The sequence below is a fragment of the Onychostoma macrolepis genome, chromosome 19, assembly GCF_012432095.1.
Source record: "Onychostoma macrolepis isolate SWU-2019 chromosome 19, ASM1243209v1, whole genome shotgun sequence".
NCBI lineage: Eukaryota > Metazoa > Chordata > Actinopteri > Cypriniformes > Cyprinidae > Onychostoma > Onychostoma macrolepis.
Genome location: NC_081173.1, coordinates 6,211,174 through 6,232,359, shown reverse-complemented (window position 1 = coordinate 6,232,359; position 21,186 = coordinate 6,211,174). Strand labels below are relative to the sequence as shown.

The following is a 21,186-nucleotide window of genomic DNA, read 5'->3' as shown; positions in this document are numbered from 1 at the left end:
CACTGAATGTGAATGGTATGTATGGCAGGACAGTAAGAAGCCACTGCTCTCCAAGAACAACACGGCTGCCTTCTGAAGTTTGCCAAAGACCATGTGGGTGATCCAGAAGGGTGTTCTGAGCACAGATGATTTAGAGAAGTAATGAAAACGTAATCAAATGTAATCACTTACATTAATAAAGTCATTGAAATAGTTACACTACTTGTTACATTTTAATTGAGTAACTTATTGATCTGTAACCTATATAAGTTAATATATGATTTTTCCCCATTTCTAATAGGTTTCATATGTGGCTTTACTTCATATTTTAATATATTTCATATATGGAAATGTAATATGTGACCCTGGACAACAAAACCAGTCTTAAGTGTCAATTTTGGTTTGTTAGGATACAACAATATTTGGCTGAGATACAACTATTTGGAAATCTGGAATCTGAGGGTGCAAAAAAATCTAAATATTGAGAAAAACACCTTTAAAGTTGTCCAAATGAAGTTCTTAGCAATGCATATTACTAATCGAAAATGAAGTTTTGATACATTTACGGTAAGAAATTTACAAAATATCTTCATGGAACATGATCTTTACTTAATATCCTAATGATTTTTGGCATAAAAGAAAAATGGATAATTTTGACCCATGTATTTTTGGCTATTGCTATACTCCAGCGACTGAAGACTGGTTTTGTGGTCCAGGGTCACATATATGCATATATTACCAGTTGTATATGGGATTCCTCTGCTCCTATTCCTAAATTTGTCCAGTGTTCACAAAATCTGGCTCAGATCATCTTCAGACCAAATAACACAACAATCACTCTAAGTTATTTATGGTGTTCAATGTTTTTCTGCAGAAAAACCTTACTAAATATGCTAGTAAAGATGCTAAACAGGACATCAGTCATTATATTTGCAATGCTTTTGCTTATTGACATGAAACCTGCCTGGAAAGTGTAGGAGTGCTAAGACCATACAAATCTGCTCACTCTTACAGTGTGCTATTGGTGTGTTTGGCCTTATAATCAATGTTGCATTGCATTCACGCAGTTCTCACAGTAAACACACGTGACTGTCCTGATCTGCTCAGGTAGAGGTGGTTTTGTTGCGGTTGTGTAACTGTTCTCAGGATGAAATGCCTTCCGTCCATCATCACCTTTTTATCCCCTTCTAAACTGGGCTCCAATTTGGCAATCATCTTTGACGGGCCTCTCATATGTCTCCTGCTTTCTCTCATTCTCTCAGTCAGGGTCAAATGTTTCCAGTGCTCTCCTGTCTGAGTGTGTGGGCACGTCTGAGTGCTTCAGCTGGATTTCGCTGCTCCAGAGCCCATCAGTACAATTGGCCTGTCCTATACTTGCCGACAGCTTTGATATTAACTGTAAAGCCCTACACAGAAGAGTGACAGGAGTAATTATGTCTTCTAGCTTTAATCACATTATCAATATGTTTAATATTCATCATGCATGACTGCTTCGCTTGCGTCCTTCTGTCAACATTCATTAGGAATCACAAGAGAACAAAATGTTTTGTGAGACTTTCTTTCCTTCTTTCTCTCGCTCAGTCCCAGCGGCTGCCAGACATCATAACTCAGGGTCAAGTGCTCCGTTAGAAGCTAAATAGACTGACAACTATGATATTGCTCTCTTCTCTCTGACGGAGTCTGTTCAGGATCTCAGAGGGGCATTTAAGCTCTGATGGATGGGATCAGTCACCCGTGATGTAAAGGTGTGTGTGTGTACTGTATGATTTTTGTCAATAACTGTTTCAGTGTTAACACTCATAACACTAGGTTGCACTTTGAGAACACTACAAAGTACATTATGAATGTTTATGGCAACCCTGTGATTGGTGTAAAATGTGTACCCTAGCGAAAAATAAATATACTTAAATGTATTTTAAATACATGTATTTCATGATAAATACATTTAAATGCTTATGTGCTTAATAAAAATACCCTGCAATAATTTTGGTACACTAAACTGGTACACTTACAGTCTGCTAAATTAGAACAACTAATTTTGTACTTAATGCACTTTAATTGTGAGGAAATAGTGCTGAAGTCCAATTTAAGATATACTGAAGTTTATTTGATTGTGCTAAAGTGGAACTATTGCAAGTATATTTCAGGTAAACTTTAAATATATTGCATTTAAAGACCAATATTATTCAAAGATCATACAGTCCTCATCAATAGTGACATTAAAATACATTTTAGGCTTAATATTAAGAAATGCGCGTTGTGCACAAGTAGTACTTAAAATAAAGTTTAATTATAACTTTTTTATCATGTCTCTTGCGATATGTCAGTAAATACTTTAATAGATTTGAACTAAATGTATGAAATAAATGTATTTTAATTATATTGCTTTTTACTAGGGTACGAAGTGTACAATATATGGGCTTTATTTCATTTAAACCTTTCCATTTAATATACTTTCAATACACTTACTGCTAAGTGCTTAAAGTACACTAAAACAAGTACACTTTATCATACTTTAAAGAGTACTTATAACAGAAACAATATACTTTAAAGGAATATACAGTACTTAAGTGTGAAGTTAATTTATTTGGACACATAATTGCATGTTTTTTGCAATTCAATGAAAATATATTCGTTTAAATGTATATTAAATGCAATTAATTGAACTTTAGAGCGTTTTTGACTCACTTAAGTAGGTAAATCTTTAAATGCAATTTCATAATTACCTCTATTGTTTTTGAAGTGTACAGCTGAATATACCAACAAGCATTTTTGCTAAATTGAAATATACTTTAATGTCATTTCTATTGAAACTTGTATATCATGTACAGGTTTTTAGCTATATTTTTAAGTATAGTTTTGTAATGATTAAGTTGCAATTCAGTGCATTTAAAATGAACTTTAAATGTAATATTGAATAGCACACTAGGTACAATTATAATCAAATGTATTAGTATGTTAGTCAACACATCAAAATAAGTGTACTTCTTTAAACCATGATGAAAATTATTACATAAACATAATGATTTAAAATGTTCTACTTAAAAAGTATAACTTTTTAAAGTACACTTTTTTAAAAATCTACTTAAGTGTGTTAAGAAACTGAACTGTCTTTAAATTCACTCAAGTGGCCTTTTATGTCATTAATATTATATCATGTGCAAGTACACTTTTAAAAAAATACTCTAAGATTTGAAGTACACTACAAGTGCACATTTTAGTACAATTAAGTGCACTTCTTTTTCACAAGGGCCACTGGATCTGTGGAATAACCAAGTGCTCTCCAAAAACGTGGCATTTATCATCGTCTCCTGTGCGAGAGAAGCTATTTACGGGGCTCATCTAGTGTTTTCTTTCTTCAGTATGTCTCTGAGTCGCTCAACTAATTCTCTAATTGAGGCATTTTAGTGCATCGCAAACTCATTATAGATAACAGCAGGTTTCCTCAGAGGCCACCGATAATGTGTCTAGTGTGATAATGTAATTGTTTGCTGTTGTATAATGAATTGAGAGTTAGGTCAGCCTTTGAGTTGGGTTTGTACACTTATTGTAGCATTAGCGTAGGTAATGTAGCATATGAGGCTTTAGTCTCAGACGGCCTACCAAAGAACTATCCACCAATTTGTTACTAGGCTGCTACAATAAGCTCTTCTGTGAAAGGACTGGTGGATGGATTTGCCAAAGGTTTGCGAGGTTTATGGCATCAAATCTTTCAAAGATACTCAGACCTTTGAACCCAGTAGAAAAAGGAAGTGCATTTTAGCATACTTTTATAGTTTTCTTCAACTGCTTACACACATTTTCAAACCTTTTCCTCTTTTTTTCAAAACTTTACACACAAATCTGCACTCACAAAATGCAAAATGCCTCACGTCTTTTGCAAAATGAAGCAGTGCATTCAAAATATCACAAACACATCTCAAAAGCAAACATTTGCAAACACCTTTGCCATAATATTAATTCCTGTTAGATTTTTGTGTGTTGTGTTTTGCAAAAAGTGTTTTATGAAATTGAAAACTGAGTCAAAGGCCAAGAAAGTGTCAGGTTTTAGAAACTGTGTGACAAGTAAAGAACTTAATGTAACGTTTTTTAGACATTTAATAGCATGTTGATGCATTTTGGCCCACTTAAGTAGGACTTAAGTACTTATTTTTATGTAATTCTAAAATAAACTTTAACTTCTCGTATGTCATATTTGTTATTACATATTTGTAATGATCAAGTTGCAATTTACTACATGTAAAATATATTAACTTTACATGTAATTATACTGAATAACACTAGTTCAAAGTATAATCAAGTGCTTTACATGTAAACACATCAAAATAAGTGTACTTCTTTAAAGCATAACAAAAAATATTAAGGCAAAATTATTTAAAATGCACTAAAACTAAAACATTGAATTTGATATTATAAAGTGCACTTTTTATCTGCAAGTATATAGTTTTTATACTGATATGAAGTACACTACATGTGCACACTGAATACAATAAAGCAGTTATTTTTCACAAGGGTATGCTCTTTTGTTTTTTAAACTCAGTTAAGTGTTCATTAGGTGATTATTAATATTGGCCTTCTGGCAGAACATTGGCCATTTCCAAAAATACCCAATCCCACGGCCTGTAAACACAGATGCAGTGCTTATTTTAAAAACAACCCTGTACAATATGCCGCTCAGTCAGGCCACGCAGGTTAATAAGAGACAAGTGTGTGTGTGTGTGTGTGTGTGTGTCCCATGCTTGAGTGCCTAGTGTTTGTGACTGTATATGCATGTGTCAGCATGGATATTCATATGTCTGTTTCAAACACACTGTGTGTGTGTGTGTGTGTGTGTGAGAGAGGGTTCTGGAGCAGAATGCATTGCTCACGGTGATTGATTGTCTCTTTGAAGATAAAGAGCTCCCTGGATTCCTCCTGCTGTTCTTCAGTGTGGCCCTTTGATTGTGGAAGACACCTCGCTCTCTCTTTCTCCACTTTAATCTCTGCCGTCTTTATTGATGTGTACTGGGGGGCTGTGCTCCAGTACACAAACACTCCTTAGTCAGAACTCTGAAAGGTTGAAAAATGCTATAACAGGCCCTGTGAACAGGTGTATTGTTATGGTTGTTGGGTTTTCCCTTAAACTCTAATCGCATCTGATGGTATCATTACTAACAGTCGAGGGGTTTCAGATGCAAGGTCATATAAACATGTGGTTCAATCATGACACTCTAGATGGCGCAGACTGAAAGTCCTTTATATTCAATCTGCTAGCAATCATATGATTTACTACATGGCACAAGTTGACTGGCCTCTGCTTTCTCAACATTTAAATAGTCTGGCTCAGTGTTTTTTGTAAGACGGTCCTGCAGCATGCTATAAGAGTTCCTCTGAAACCCTCCACCTCCCCAGCACCACCTGTCTAGATCTCCTACAGGATTTATGTAGACATATTCATGCAGCAGCAGCATATCTTACTTGCTTAGAACAGCATCTGTGTATCTAGTGGTAGTATCTAGTCTACAGGCTTACTCAGCTGCATTGCATGCATAGCAGATCTAGACCAAATACACTAAGGCCCTGATCAGATAGAACATATTTTTTTGCAGTGAGAGGCACCTTTTTTAAATTGTTTTCTATTGGCAGTAAGCATTTTGCGTGCTGTTTAAGCACCCGAGCGCCCGCCTGCTGCGCTTTGCATTTTTGCAGGAGCGCTCTGAGCGCCTGAAGTTGAAAAAAAGGAACTCTGAGATGAAAATCGCCCATCATCATTTGCATTTTTTCCATTGTCCAATCAAATGAATGGAGACGTGGGCCTTCCTTTGTGGAGATGGAAGTTTACAATTGCTTGGAAAGTCCGGAGACTGCAATGATGGAGGAGAAACTTGTGGTGTCTGTCACGGGAATTTTTTTAGGTTTCTGCTAATATGACAGTTTTAACCTGGTCTCATAAAAACACGTACCTCTGCGCACTTTTTGTGCGACACCGTTTTTACGTACCTTACTGCACGTTTCACCGAAGTTTCAAATAGAAATGTCCACTGAGTGGCACTAAAACACAGGTTCAATGTGTGAACCCTGGCACGTTTTTATTACATAGGTATTGGTACGTATTGCTGTTTTTTTATTACGTTGCTTCAGATACGTATTGCGGCGGTTCAGAATTCAAATATCTGGGGACTTTCGCTAAAAGTTATTGCTCTATCGTGTTGGAAATATGCCCTACACCAAACCCAACCCTAAACCTACCCGGGTCATTCTACAGAAACGTCCACTTTTGGTATGGCAAAATGTCTTACTTTTTTTTTTTTTTACATTTAAACTTAGACCACATTATTAGATTACCTTTTGACTTTATGAATACATATAAATGACAGCTTAATTATTATTTTTTGTAGCATTTTGTGCAATTATTTCAAGACCACATGTATCATTTTTTGTCACTGGTGTTACCTTCTTTAGCAATATTAAAAGTTGTTATGAAATATTATTTAAGAAAAAAAAATTTCAGCACATGGAGTCAGAGTTACAGAAAAATAATGAAAATGCAAGAAATAAGGAGATTATGTTTTATTTATTTAATGTGACAGACAAAAACAGTACAGTAACACAGTACCACAGCACAGTAACACCAGTGACAGTAACACCAGTGACATACATTAGACCTGATATACTGATCGTCACTGGTGTTATCCATAAGGAAGGTAACACCAGTGACAGTAACACCAGTGACCTACATTAGACCTGATATACTGATCGTCACTGGTGTTATCCATAAGGAAGGTAACACCAGTGACAGTAACACCAGTGACCTACATTAGACCTGATATACTGATCGTCACTGGTGTTATCCATAAAGAAGGTGACACCAGTGACAGTAACACCAGTGACAATTTTCATGAAAAATGCATTTTTCAAAATGTCTGCTGCAAGGTATCAAGCCACATGTTGTCAATCATGGCATACTCACTAAATTAAGAACTTTAATCCATTTGTATTATAGTTTTTTTTACATTTCCCTAAAAATAAATAGGTCACACCAGTGACATCAACTAAAAGCTTCATATGAAATCATGAGATAAATGAGAAAATTTATCATAACTGAAAAGAAACAGTGGACTAAACATGAGCCTTTTTTCATATATGTTTAGAAAATAGGAAGGAGGAAGTCTAGTGATGTCATCAGTGTGATTTTTTATTACAAAATAAAAGACTTTTGTTAAGCAGTAACACCAGTGACACAACTCCAGGGGACCACTGTTTTCATTATATATTTTATAATATTTTTGGGCATTTTGTTTTATTATGCCATTTATATCATATATTTGATAGTTATGAATAGACTTTTGCATTTTAAATGGTAGAAAATCCTGTTTTTGACCTCAAAATAAAGCACTTTAATTAATAAAAAAAAATAATGCCACATTGATGGCTCAGGAAGATGTAATTGTTCAAATAACATATTGTTTCATTTTAAAATATAAAAAAATTGTAACCCTAATGTGTATTTCAATTGTAATATTTCTTTAAAGTCTAGGGACAGAAAAGTGGACGTTTTTGTAGAATGACCCACCCGATAGTGTTGACAAATGCAAAACTGATATAAAAATGTATTAGTTGATGCAATCGTGCCATTTGAACTTCCTTTTAGGCAGATTTTAACTGCTTTATCGAACCGTAGTTGCACGAACCGGTGTTAATTTGAACCGGTGCTTCTCGCCTCCTAAGTCCATCTCCGTACTCCATGAGCTACCGAACAAACCTACCGTCTATGAAAACCCATAGATATGAAGCTGGTGCGATGCTAACGTTCAAAAGCATCAGTTTTCAAATCTCCCAGCATATTAATATTGTTTTGAAGTCATAGCATGATATTCTTCAAGTAATTGTGCGAAAATTACGCTTTATTATAATAGAAACTCTGTAAATTTGTGTGAAAAGGAATAAAAGATGTAGGAGCTTTACTGCCTCTAGTGTTCATTTCTTTTGGAAACTGCAGTGATATGTACTAGGGGTGTGACGAGACGCTTACTCCACGAGACGAGACGAGACACGAGATTGGGTTCACGAGAACGAGACGAGACGAGATTTTTACACTATTTTTAAGAAATCCTCAATGATGAAATATATGAATGGAAAATAGTATTTTATTCAAATGAAAATCACAAAATGCAAAACAATTTAGGTGCATTTTGAAACCAACTTGTAATTAATGTTATTTTACTTGTATTTTAATGAATTCTATGCAGTAAAGAACATGCAAACACTGCAAAATGTTTTGCTATAAACTCTACCGACTGGCTTCTCCCCTTACCATTTCACATGACGGTGGAAGAGATGCAAAGGCATTTAGAGTTGTTTGCCCTTTTAATTTTTTCGTCACAGGTGCGGCTGGTTTTAGAAGAGAGCTGTGGTAGTTCTGTATGTGTCTTTGCATAGTGCTCGTGTTAGCCGCGGTGTACGGCATTGTTTTCTTACAATGTTTACATATTGTGTTCGTCTTATCTGTCACTCTTTCGCCGTTTCTTATTTCCACTGGAAAACCAAAATGTTGCCACTAGTGTTGTCACGGTACCAAAATTTCAGTATTCGGTACCGATACCAGTCAAAATCCACGGTTCTCGGTACCAATTTCGGTACCACATGCTAATAAAAAAAAACACACTATTTTTAATAAAGTCAAACAAAAATAAAAATGTTCAAAAATCAATGCCATTCTTTATACTTTATTTAAATTGTGTTTCAAGTTTTTCCGCAAGTAATAAAAGTACGAAAAACATTAAACAGGTTTCACCCAAATTTAATTTGTCTTTTAATTAATTAAATTTAAACACATTGTATTGTTTTGGTAAATAAAGGGGATTTACTATTAAAATTAAACTATGGAAGAAATATTGTGACTTCTTTAAAAAGATAAAAAATAAAAAATAAATTAAAAAAAATTATATATATGTAAAATTATATTTCTGGCACAATGTCTTTAAGATGAACTTTTATTTTGACGGGTTGCCGTGAATACCTTTACATTTCTGTGTAGCTATATGATATGAAGCTGGTTTTACTCAATGAACGGTAAAATGCTCGCGAGGGACTCTCAGAGCAGTTCTGTAGATGTTTATGTATTTATGTCCTCACTGAGACGGCAGATGATGAATCACCGCGAGCGTCAGGCGCGCTTCAGTGTATGTAGTAAAAAGAAAAACCGCGTCTCTGCCATTCATTCACTCACACAGAGACTCGCAGAACATGCGGATTCATATTTGAATCGACTTTTGCAGCTTAATATTTACAGATACTAGTCCACGTCGCGATTTGATTTAAGTGCAATGACCTACTTTTGATTAATTCATCCAAACTTTGACAAACTCCGTGACATTCCGTGCTAAACTGTAAATTCCGTTTTTATAACTGGATTCCGAGATGCATCGCGAAAATCATAGGGCCGTACGCGTCAAGAACCGGGTTGACCTGGTACCGTGACGTTTTCACTTTTTTAGTACCGACTTGGTACCGAAGTACCGGGTCTTTTGACAACACTAGTTGCCACACAAATGATTTAAAAGTGGCAGGGGGATCTTCAATACTAATTTCACCCTCAAGCTCCATCATGCTGACATCACAATTTACGAGACAACTTTTCACCTCGACGAGAAATCTCGTCGCGTTTTAATCTCGCGAGATCTCGTAACACGAGATCTCGTCACACCCCTAATATGTACTTATTGGTACGTATTTCGTGTCACGCTAAAAAGTGCACCCAGGTACATAAATGCCATGAGACCAGGTAGAACAGTTTACTTAACAGCAAACCAAAGATTTTAAAGCGGTCGCGCTATAATCCTTGATTAGACTGACAGGACAGCTGATTCGGTGGTTGCCTAGCAACATAAACAAACTGCAGAGCACTGCTCTTTTCTAAATAAAAAAAGTCAACCAAAAAAAGGCAGTGCATTGCGCCTTATGTTTTCAAACCTGAAAAACACATTCTGTCTGATCGGGGCCTGACACTGTTATATTCATCAGCATGCTAAAACTATTCAGAGAGTTGTCATGATTGAACTGGTGTTACTACATGTCTTAGGCTTAATTAGCACATTAAATATATTGTGTTTGAAGTTCACTGCAGCAAGAGCACCAGAGACTGATGCAAATATGACTAAAGTCTCTTCTACTGATTCATTTTTAATTAGTTAAATATTAAAACTTGAAAACAAGCCCCTTGTGTTACCAACCAAAAAAACAAAGATGAAAAGTTGACTGTGGGTGAACGTGTGTGAGGGTCAGATTTTGCCCTCTATTGTGGGGTTTAGAGCTTAGGGTATAGCAAATATAATTACATTAGTATACTACAAAAACAGCAGAAGAGATAAGGCAGATCAGACAATCCCAAAGTGCACTGCAACAAGCTGAAATAAAAATAAATCAAAGACGGTGAACAAAGAAGATAATTACAGTTTACAAATTGATTTTAAATGCTTATACAAATTCCATTAAAAAAATGGTTTAGGGTGTGTTGCTTGTAATCATGCATAATTTACATGTATAAATGTCAGATAGTCATATTATTAAATCTATTGTAAATAAAGAATGTGTGACACAGATTTCTTTGGTTGGGGTAGTCAACCAAATGTGTCTGGTATCTGGCATTTCTTACATTATGGGAACCAATATGTCAATTTTCAGCTTATGGGAGCATTTTTTGGTCCCCATGAGGAAAACAGCTTAGTTTTTTGAAGTTTTTTGAAAATCTAAAAATGCAGAAGGTTTTGTGTGAGAGGTTGGTTTAGGATTAGGGGATAGAAAATACAGTATACAAACCATGTCTATGAAATGTCCCCATATAACATGGGAACCAGTGTGAGTGTGTTTGTTTGTATGCGCACATGTTTGCGGCATTTTGGGGGACAAAACTGTCCTTAAAAGTGTCAACACCTCTCTTTAGAGATGTCCTTAATCACTAAATTGATTCTTAAATACTATACTGTTATTTAGAAGCCTAAAGTGTGACTCCTTTTAGGGGCTGATTTAGTCTATAGTAATTATAATCAGCTTTAAACAGCAGTCACTGCCTGGGATGTCCTCAGGAACACAGTGAACACAGTGAAGCCGTGTGAGTGAGTGTTGGTGTGTGTGTGTGTGTGTGTGTGACTGGCTGAGTGTGAGTGAGTGAGTAGGCACATGTGTGTGTGATAGAGGAACAGCTGCCAGGCTTTTACAATAGTTCTGTGGAATATGGCTAATTTGGTATTCATGAAATCAGGCTCTGGACTTGAGATGCTGTCCCCAGGCTGTCATGCCTGTTTCTGTCAGAGAAATATCCCCCTACAGTACACAGTCTAGCTATTGAGACAGTCTCTCTCACACGAACACACACACACTGCAAACACAAACATCTTACACAAACATCTCATGTCTCCGAATTGTTTACAGAGAAAATGATTCACATCATCAAGCGTAAAGAGATGAAGGAGTACTCGGATTTGGTCAAAGGCCAAACTTGAGGGCCAGTTTTGCCCAGAGGTGTTTTAAGTGGCTATACTCTAACTCAAAGATCATTATATTTGCATTTTATGAATTCAAAAAAGTTTACTGCAGTTTTGCTAAACATAAATTCTCAAGTGAAAAGTTCACAGAAGTTCATTGAAGTCTGAATTAATTATGATTTCCAGTCTAAATCTCTGTGATTCATTTCTAAAAGGTATAGTTCACCCAAAAATGAAAATCCAGCCATCATTTCATGTCATTTCAAATTCATAACTTTCCTTCGAAGACAAAACACAAAATGAGAAATTTTTCTTTTTCCAAGCAGTGAATCAGTACTGGAGCTTTCAAGATTCAAAAGGCATGCAAAGGAACCATAAAAATGTCATAAATGCAGTCCAAAAGTAGCAACCCTAAGCCTATATGTATATATCTCACTGGTAATCGTTCTCTCCAGTGAGCTGTTAACCAGTCAGTGGGTTCACTGTGAATGAACCTTTCACAGAATTAATTAAGACCAGTTCTGTAAACCAATCTGTAAGCTAACCTTCTGTAATTGGATCTCTTTAAGTCAATGAGAGTTGGTGAATGATGATAGAATTTTATCTATCCTTTTAATTGTTTATTAATTGAATTGCACGGTGCCTTCCTGTGGTGAGTGTCTGTTGTTGGGCCTGTGGCAACTTACAAACTTGCTGCACTTAATCTACTGTATATGGTGACAGCTCCAAAATGTATCACAGTGTGTCACTTGTGTATGTCATTAATTTTGTTTGGTAGCAGGCAAATATATTTAGACTATATTTAAACAATAGTAAAAGGGCACTGGCACAACAAGCTTGCTATCTTCTGTTTGGACTGTTCAAAATGCATTCAAACGACTCCTGAAAATAGCTATGTGTGATTCTGTGGTTGACAGAAACTATGAGTGGGACATGTCTGTTTTGCACCATATATGTCAATGCAACCCACATCATTGGAGATATGCAAGATTTCATTTCTCAGCCACACACAAACACTCTCCAGCTGACTGTCAGGCCGCTGCCTGGTGTGATATTTACATTAATTCATATTTACACCACAAAAAAAATCTTATTTTTAATCAGTATTTTTGTCTGGTTTTCGAAGTAAAAACGAATCTAACCATCCTTAAATTTAGATACATTGTTTTAAGAAACAAAATGGAATAAGTTATTAAAATTGAATATTCACATTGACTGCAATAAGTATTTCATCACTAAAGCCACCTAAAAAAAAACAAAAAAAACTTTATAATAGGTGGCCTTACCTACCATGTACTAACATCATACACCTACTACGGATTTACTGTGTAACTACATGTTGTTCTGGAAAATGACCACATTTACTTCAAATGTGTTTGAGTTATGATTAGGATTATAGAGGTTAGTTAGGTTTGGGGGTAATGGTAAAATTAGGATTAGGATTATAGGGGTTAAAATTCAGTTTGGGGATAAGGTTAGCATTAGGATTATAGGATTTAGATTTAGGTTTTTTGGTAAGAGTAGGCTCAGGATTATGATTATAAGGGGTTAGGGTTAGGGTTAGGGTTCCTTTATTCCAGATTGGATGAACAAAAACTCATTGCTGTGGGGAATACGTACAGAAATGCAACAGAAGCTAAAGTGTTCCTTCATTACATCTCTGAGGTTGAGAGGTTGAACACTGCAAAATTCATTGCACTTATGACTGATGGTTCAACAGACAGCTCTGTAAGTGAGGAGGAGATGGTCTACGTTAGAACCTGTGTGGCAGGCAGTGTGGAGTCAAAGTTTATAGGAATAAAGGCGGTGGAGAGGGTAGATGCAGAAAACATTAACAGATGTTGTCAAAGAGGTCATGGGGACACTTAGTGAAGACTGGGAGAAGAAACTGGTGGCGATAACCACAGATGGTGCGGCTGTAATGACTGGATCAAAAAATGGTGTTGTCTGTCGTCTAAAAAAAGAGAAAACATATGTTGTGGGAGTCCACTGTATGGCACATCGACTAGAGCTCAGTTTCAAAGATGCAATAAAAGGCGTCAGTCTTTTCCAGAGAGCTGAGGAACTTCTGATAGGTCTATACACTTTTTATCACGTCAGTCCCCAAAACCGTGCAAAACTCATCAACAGCTTCAACGAGTTGGCACTGACTCAGACCAGAATAGGTGGCACAAGATCTAACCTCCTACGTGCCTTAAACCACTTTTTTAGAGGATACCCTGCTATAACCCAACACCTACAGCAGGTGGGCCTCTCAAATAAAATGCTGATTTTCTTAAGTTAAGTTAAACACTGAAACATTTTATGGTTGAATAATTAATGAAATGCCGTAACTGCAAGTCATAATTTGCTTAGCTAGACTGACTTATGGCGCTTTTCCACTACATGGTACGGCACGGTACGGTTCGGTACGGTTCACTTTTGGGAGGTTTTCCACTGGGTACAGTACCTGGTACTTTTTTTAGTACCACCTCGGCCGAGGTTCCAAGCGAACCGTACCGTTACCAAAACGTGACGTGTAAACTCTGCTGATCACTGATTGGCCGGAGAAAATCGTCACTGCCTGCGTCATTGAACTTGCGGCATGAGTTCGCTTGATGGAGTGACGCGGAATGAAAAAGTTTTTCAGGAGTCATGGCAGTAGAGACGGCGCAACTATAACGATACGTGAATAATCCTGCCCACTCTAAAGCGGTACTAAACTGCAGTGGAAACGCAAACCAAGCTGAACCGAGCCATGCCGAGCCAAGCAGTACCACGCAGTGGAAAAGCACCATTACTGTACTATGATAAACCTATGTATGTTTTTGTGCAATTTTAGATGACATCCCCTGGTGGCCAAGAAGTCCATGAGGTGCAGAAAAGCAAGGCCAAGAAATTAAGCAACACTGCCAAAGATGCTGCGGTGCTTAGATTTTGTGGATCTCTGTTTGACACTATGACCCATCTCAGTAGCTTTGTCTGAGTCTCTGCAGAGGCCTACAGCTGTCTGCGCTCCACACAAGCAGTGTTGCTTAAGTATAAAACCATGTATGCCCTGTAATCTATCTAATACAGTATATTTAAATGTAAAAATATAACATATACAGATAACACATCAAATAAGCAAGTAAAGTTTTGCATTATTATTTAGAGAAGGATCAATGATGAAGGCCACTAGCTCCAGCATGTTCAAAGGCATATCCTTGATTGAAGGTGAAGGTGAAAACAGGCTCCTTATCTCGTCTCGTGAGACAGTGACTGACAGGCTTCTTGAGAGTATTGGAGACAGGTTCAGGGATGTAAGCACAGGTGTTCTGATGGCTACAAAACTGACCAACTTCAATAATTGGCCAGAGTCGAGAGGGGATGTAGCAGGTTTGTTCTCAGATCAGGCTCAGTGCACAGGACAGAATTAGGACTAGATAGGTCTGTACACATTTACTGTGTGTATTCATAGCTCTGATGCATGACCCTATAATTTATTTCAGATTTTGGAGATGCAGAAATTGAGTGTTTAGTTCATCCCCTGAAGTTATTCCAGACCAGTGGACCATGCTGAAAGCAAAGCTGTATCTTGAGCCCCAGCAGCTGAAAACCCTGACTTGGGTGAACATAAATCGACTTCACGGAACAACCTACTCTGACAGTCCTGACTATCCCTGCATCAACTGCTGAGTGTGAGAGGGGATTTAATGTAATGAAACAGGTAAAATCAGACTGGTGGTCTAGCCTAAAACCAGAGACCCTATCTGACCTTCTAATTGTACATCTTTCGTCTTCAAACATTTCTGAGTTCGATCCCAGTCCTGCTGTTGAGCTATGGCATACTGACTGCATCAGAAGTCAAAGGCCAAATTTTCTGGACAACACAGAGCAGTGCAGTAGCAACAGATCAAACACAGACACATCTGAGGATGAGGGGTAATGGGAATGTGTGTGAAAAAGAGAGCAGGCTGATTTGATTGTCTGGCTTTCAGTCAGTGAAATGAATTAATTCATTATTCAAAGAAACTGAAAAAAAAAAGTTAATAAATAAATAAATCAGTTCGTTGTTGTTTTCTTGAAAGTAAAACAAGGACAAATGAAAAACATTTTAATTATGTTTAGTCACTGTAGTAGTAATAACGGCCTGTTTTTGAAAAAAGTTTCATGGGCGGTAAAAAAACTTTTTTCTCACGTCACCAGCCATTGGCAGGTGTGGCAAAAAGGCCCAGGTTAGGATTATAGTGTTTAGGGTTAGGTTTGAGGTAAGGGTAAAGTTTACATTAGGATTATAGGGGTTAGTTTTAGATTTGGGGGAAAGTGTGGCTTTAGGATTTTATTGGGTCAGAGTTCGGTTTTGGGGTAAGGTTTGGATTAGGATTATAAGGGTTAGATTTAGGTTTTAAGTGAAGGGTAAATTTAGGGTTAGGATTGTCAAGGTTCAAGTTATGTATGAGGCAAGGCTAGGTAGGGTTAGGATTATAGGGATTAGATTTAGGTTTTGGGATAAAGGTCCAAAAATTTTATACACTGTACATTCCCTGTATAAAAGACTTAAATAATTTAGCTTCTTCCCAAGTCAATTTTAACTCTTTCCCTGCCAAAAACTGGATTTTCCGGGTTTCCGCAGTCTTGCTATTATTATATACTAGGGGGCGCTATTATGCATCTCCTGAATGAGTCTTGAATGTGCCAATCAAAAACACAGACCAGGAAGATGCAGAAACGTGCAATCTCATATGTATGCATATGCATATGAAAAATAATGCAATCATCAACACTAACCGCATATAAATGAAAACTGCCTAATGTTACAGAGAGAAATGTTTATCCAGGAAGTGGTAAAGGCCTGTGCAAGCTTTGTGAGTACTGATGGAAGCCATCTACTGCATCTTTGCTTTGATAATATTACTGAAAATGATCCAGATAAAAAATAGATTTTTTCTCAAAATGTTGCTTTTTTTATGCAACCTACCTACATTCATTCATACTTTAGGTGTACACTCACCCTCTCCTCCTCTTCTCTCAGGTCAGGCATGGTGCTGACGCACAGTGTAACTGCCGTAATGGCCACAAAGACCACTGAGAGGCAGGCAAAGATCTTCCCAGGAATCCCGGAGTGAGGGTTCTCCACCATATCTCTAAGGCTGTGCATGCACCCAGCCAGACGCCCCTCCTCTGGGCTCCCGACGCCCGGCGCCTCCTCACAGGAATGGGGCGAGGTCAGCTCAGCCTCTTCCTCCTCCTGCCGGAGTCTCTCTCGCTGCTCCTCCTGCCGAAGACGGAGCTTTCTCAAGCAACACCACTCCAGACTGGCCTCCTCCACACCCCAATACAACAGTTCCTCCTGAAAGGAGAGCGCGCACATCTCCCGCAGCAGACGAAGCTTCCCGGCCGCCAGGAACGTGACGATGGAGCGGAAGGCGCTGGGGCTTCGGTCGAAGAAGAACTCGTTGCAGTGCGCGTCATAGTCATCACACAAATCGAGGATTTCCTCGGCATTGCTGCAGCTGCGTAACTTGCCCAAACGCGTCAATGGGAACTCCTCAAGAGTGGACCATGGTATGCTATAACGGATGCCACCCACGTTGATGATGGCGGTGCGGTCGACTAAAGCACCCTCGTCCACTCCAGATCCTCGATTCCGGAGCACCTCATCCTCCTGTACGCCGGGCTTGCACTGCAATTGTGCGCGTTTGTAAAACACACCCTTTTTGCTGCTGATTTCATGTGGACTCTCCAAAGGGTTAAAATGGAAGGAGGTAAACTGATGATCGGTGCTGCCTGCTAGGAAAGCTACCTCTTGGTACATCTCTGCTGTGCGTGGCTGTGCAGGCTGTACACTCCACAGATTCACAGTCTACCAGGTCATCATGGATGAGCTCTGAGAGATAAAGAGGAAGATTTTAATGAAGACTTACTTTATAGTTCCAGGTTGCTAAGCCCAAGGGGCACAATGCAACAAAATTAGCACAGAAAACAACAGATTAATTAGTCCAGATATATCCAAAACACACTGGAAATGCTCAACAACACAAAGAAAATGGTCCCTTGTATACTGCACATACTTAAAAGGAAAAGTTTGCTGATTTTCAACCAGCTTTGTGTTATTAATTTCAGAAGCATATGGAAATGAACACTGTTAACTCTTTCCCCGCCATTGACGAGATATCTCATCTTTTATGAGAAAACGCAAAGATGAGATTTTACGGCTCTCTGTGTTTTTACTGTTATATGCTCGGGGGCGCTATTACACATCTTCTGAATGAGACCAGAATCTCCCGATCAAAAACACAGCAAGGGAAGACGCAGAAACGAGTGATCTCATATTTAAGCAGATGCATATGAAAAATAATGCGACTGTCAACAATAAACAAGCAACACCAAAAATACAGAGTGAAATGTCAATCCAGGAAGTGGTAAAGGACTGTGCAAGTTTTGGGGGTGGAAGTGATCTACTGCATCTATGCTTTGTTCATCGAACTGAATATGATCCAGTGTAGTCTTTGATAAAAACAAAATTTTCTTCAGCTTTTCGCTCAAAATGTTGCTTTTTTAATGAAACATACCTACATTCAAGTGTTGATAAAAAAAATAATTCTTAAAGCTAGAATAAAGTTTTGTTTTGTTCTTTATTTTGATGTATTGCATGTTCAGATATTCATTTAACAAAATATCCTGGGGGCCATGAAAATTTAATGTAAATGATCAAAAATGCAGGCAGTGGCCGGCAACTTTTTTCAAAAACGCTAGCAGGGAAAGAGTTAATATTTAAGAGTTAATACTATTTTAAATGTAATAACTTGCTTTGCAAATTGCAAATATGTTTATTATTTATCTTTTATAATAAATATACTTATTATACAGTCATGGCCAAAAGTATTGGCACCCTTGGTAAATATGATCAAAGAAGGCTGTGAAAATTAATCTGCATTGTTAATCCTTTTAATCTTTTATTTAAAAAACTTCACAGAAATCTAACCTTTCATTGGAGAATAAGAATTTTAAATGGGGGAAATATCATTATGAAATAAATGTTTTTCTCTAATACACATTGGCCACAATTAACGGTACCCTTTTATTCAATACTTTTTGAAACCTCCATTTGCCGGTTTAACAGCTCTAAATGTTCTCCTATAATGCCTGATGAGGTTAGAGACACCTGACAAGAGATCAGAGACCATTCCTTCATACAGAATGTTCGTGTTCGTGCTTCATCTCTTCAGTTCACCCACTCATTTTCTACAGGGTTCAGGTCAGAGGACTGGAATGGCCAGCAGAAGCTTGGCTTTGTGCTCAGTGACCCGTTTTTGTGTTGTTTTTGAGGTTTGTGTTTGGATTATTGTCCGGTTGGAAGATCCAAACATGGCCCATTATAAGATTTCTAACAGAGTCAGTCACTTATTGATTTTTTATCTGTTGGTATTTGATAGAATCCATGATGCCATGTGTCTAAACAAGATGTCCAGGACCTCCAGCAGAAATATATGCCCACAACATCAAAAATACAGCAGTATATTTCATTGTACACATGGGGTACTTTTTTATCCCTGTGTGCACCAAACCCATCTTGAGTGTTTGCTGCTAAAAAGCTTTATTTTTTAGTTTCATCTGACCATAGAAGCCAGTCCCATTTGAAGTTCCAGTTGTGTCTGATAACTGAATATGCTGGAGTTTGTTTCTGGATGAGATAGGAGAATTTTTCTTGAAACCCTCCCAAACAACATGTGGTGATGTAGGGGCTGTTTGATTTTCTGACACCAAGACTCAACTATTTTCTGCAATTCTCCAGCTGTGGTCCTTGGAGAGTCTTTAGCCACTCAAACTCTCCTTCTCACCGTACATTAGGACAATATAGACACACGTCCTCTTCCAGGCAGTTTCATAACATTTTATGTTGATTGGAACTTCTTAATTATTGCCCTGATGGTGGAAATGGGAATTTTCACAGCTCTAGCTCTTTTCTTAAAGCCACTTCACTAATTTGTGAAGCTCAATTATCTTTTGCTGCATATCAGAACTATATTCTTTGGTTTAACTCATTGTGATGAATGAATAAGGGAATTTGGCCTTTGTTTTCCCTCCTATTTATGTTTCTGTGAAACAGGAAGCCATGGCTAGATAATTTCATGTTCATAATCACGCTGGTGTGCTCAAAATTGTAAATATGAATGGGAATATACTTCAGAGATATTTTATTTATAAGAATTTCTAGGGGTACCAATAATTGTGTCCAACGTGTATTTGAGAAAAACATTAATTTCATAATGAGATTTTCCCCCATTTTCAATTGTTTTAGTTCAATGAAAGGTTAGATTTTTGTCATTTTTTTAAATTAAAAGATCAAAAGGATTAATACTGAATAATGCAGAGATTTTTTCAGAGCTTTCTTTGACCATATTTACCAAGGGTGCCAATACTTTTGGCCATGAATGTATATCATTGCAAATATACTGTATTTAAATACATGACATACAAGTTTCAATAGAAATGACATAAAAGTATATTTTAGTATTTTTATGCTTGTCAGTAAGCTTATTTTAAAGACCAGTTATGAAATTACATATAAAGATGTACTGAAGTCCTACTTGAGTGGCTCAAAAAGCACTCAAAAAGTAAACTGCATTTAATATAAATTTACAACACATTTTGATTTAATTGTGATTAAAATGTAACTTAGTCTCTGAAAACATTACATTTAGTTCAGACTTAAGTATATTCTTCTAAAGTATATTATTTCCGCAGTAAGTACTCTTTTAAAAAGTGTATTATGGACTAGTCGTATGTCATATGGATTATTTTTCTGATACTTTTATGGTGTTTTTGCTTCATTTTTGTCATCATTCATTGTAATTGCATTGAAATTGCATGGGAAAAAATGACTGCATTGAAGAAAAAGACCATTACATTATATCTATTGTACATTAAAACCTAAATGCAACTGAATTCCATTTCTTCAAAAACTACTCCAGTTTTCTCTGCTCTTCTAAAGATTTTGAGTGAAAATGAGTACACTTTTACATGGGTGAAGAATTTAGCCTTTCCAATCTATCATTCCATGAGCTCTGGATTTAAAATGATAAGTAGCTTCAGCAAGTTAACTGTCTCGAGGGCAATAACGTTCATCGAAAAATACGTAATGAATCCATTAAAGTTGTCAAACATCAACTGTAATGCTGCAAAATTCATACTAATATATTCATTGTATCAGTCTCCTAATGCAACATCACATTCTCCTGACATATTTGCATTTTTTTTTTCCATCAGTAGTGAAAATAGGTTCTACCATGGCATTGGAAGTCTTAATTGCTCACAAGTCATGGGATGCAGTAAATTCATGTCACAACACAAGTTGACTCCCAAAGCGGAGGAATTAATTATGATGTTTTCTTTTCTATTCATGGATAAGTTCCTAAATGAGCCATGTTCTCTACACAATGGCAGAGTAAGGTCCAGTGCTCTCAAATGAACATGGGTATAATTAGTGTGACTGAAACAGGAGATTTATGAAACAGACCTTCTCACGCCAGAGGATTCAGTAATTCTGAGAAACGCCATCGGTCTTACAAAGGCTGGTCAACCTTTTGTGAAATTAAAGCATAATGTATTCAATCAGCATATCTGAGCAGAAAGGCATCTCTGAATTTTGTCTCCCTTCTTATGCATATTTAAGACATCAGAAATGACGAATGAAAACTGGTGCTATCATGGTGGATGTTAATAAACTTCAAATAGCAGCAGACAGAATTTTAAAGTTCACCTAAATCAAATCAAATATTTA

At 37.1% G+C, this 21,186-nt stretch overlaps 1 protein-coding gene and 1 long non-coding RNA gene across 2 annotated transcripts in view; one reads left to right on the top strand and one right to left on the bottom strand.

Annotated features, from left to right (window-relative positions):
* Positions 1–21,186, bottom strand: part of kcng2 (potassium voltage-gated channel, subfamily G, member 2) — a 37,729-nt gene that overhangs the window by 9,376 nt on the left and 7,167 nt on the right. The window contains exon 2 of the mRNA XM_058754428.1: positions 16,414–17,289. Coding sequence (XP_058610411.1) covers positions 16,414–17,217 — 804 coding nt within the window. The 5' untranslated portion in view covers positions 17,218–17,289. The remainder of the gene's footprint in view (positions 1–16,413; positions 17,290–21,186) is intronic.
* On the top strand, positions 12,225–16,540 carry LOC131526245 (uncharacterized). The gene is made up of 3 exons (XR_009267408.1): positions 12,225–14,471; positions 14,912–15,129; positions 16,435–16,540. It is a non-coding gene; the product is annotated as an uncharacterized LOC131526245 (long non-coding RNA).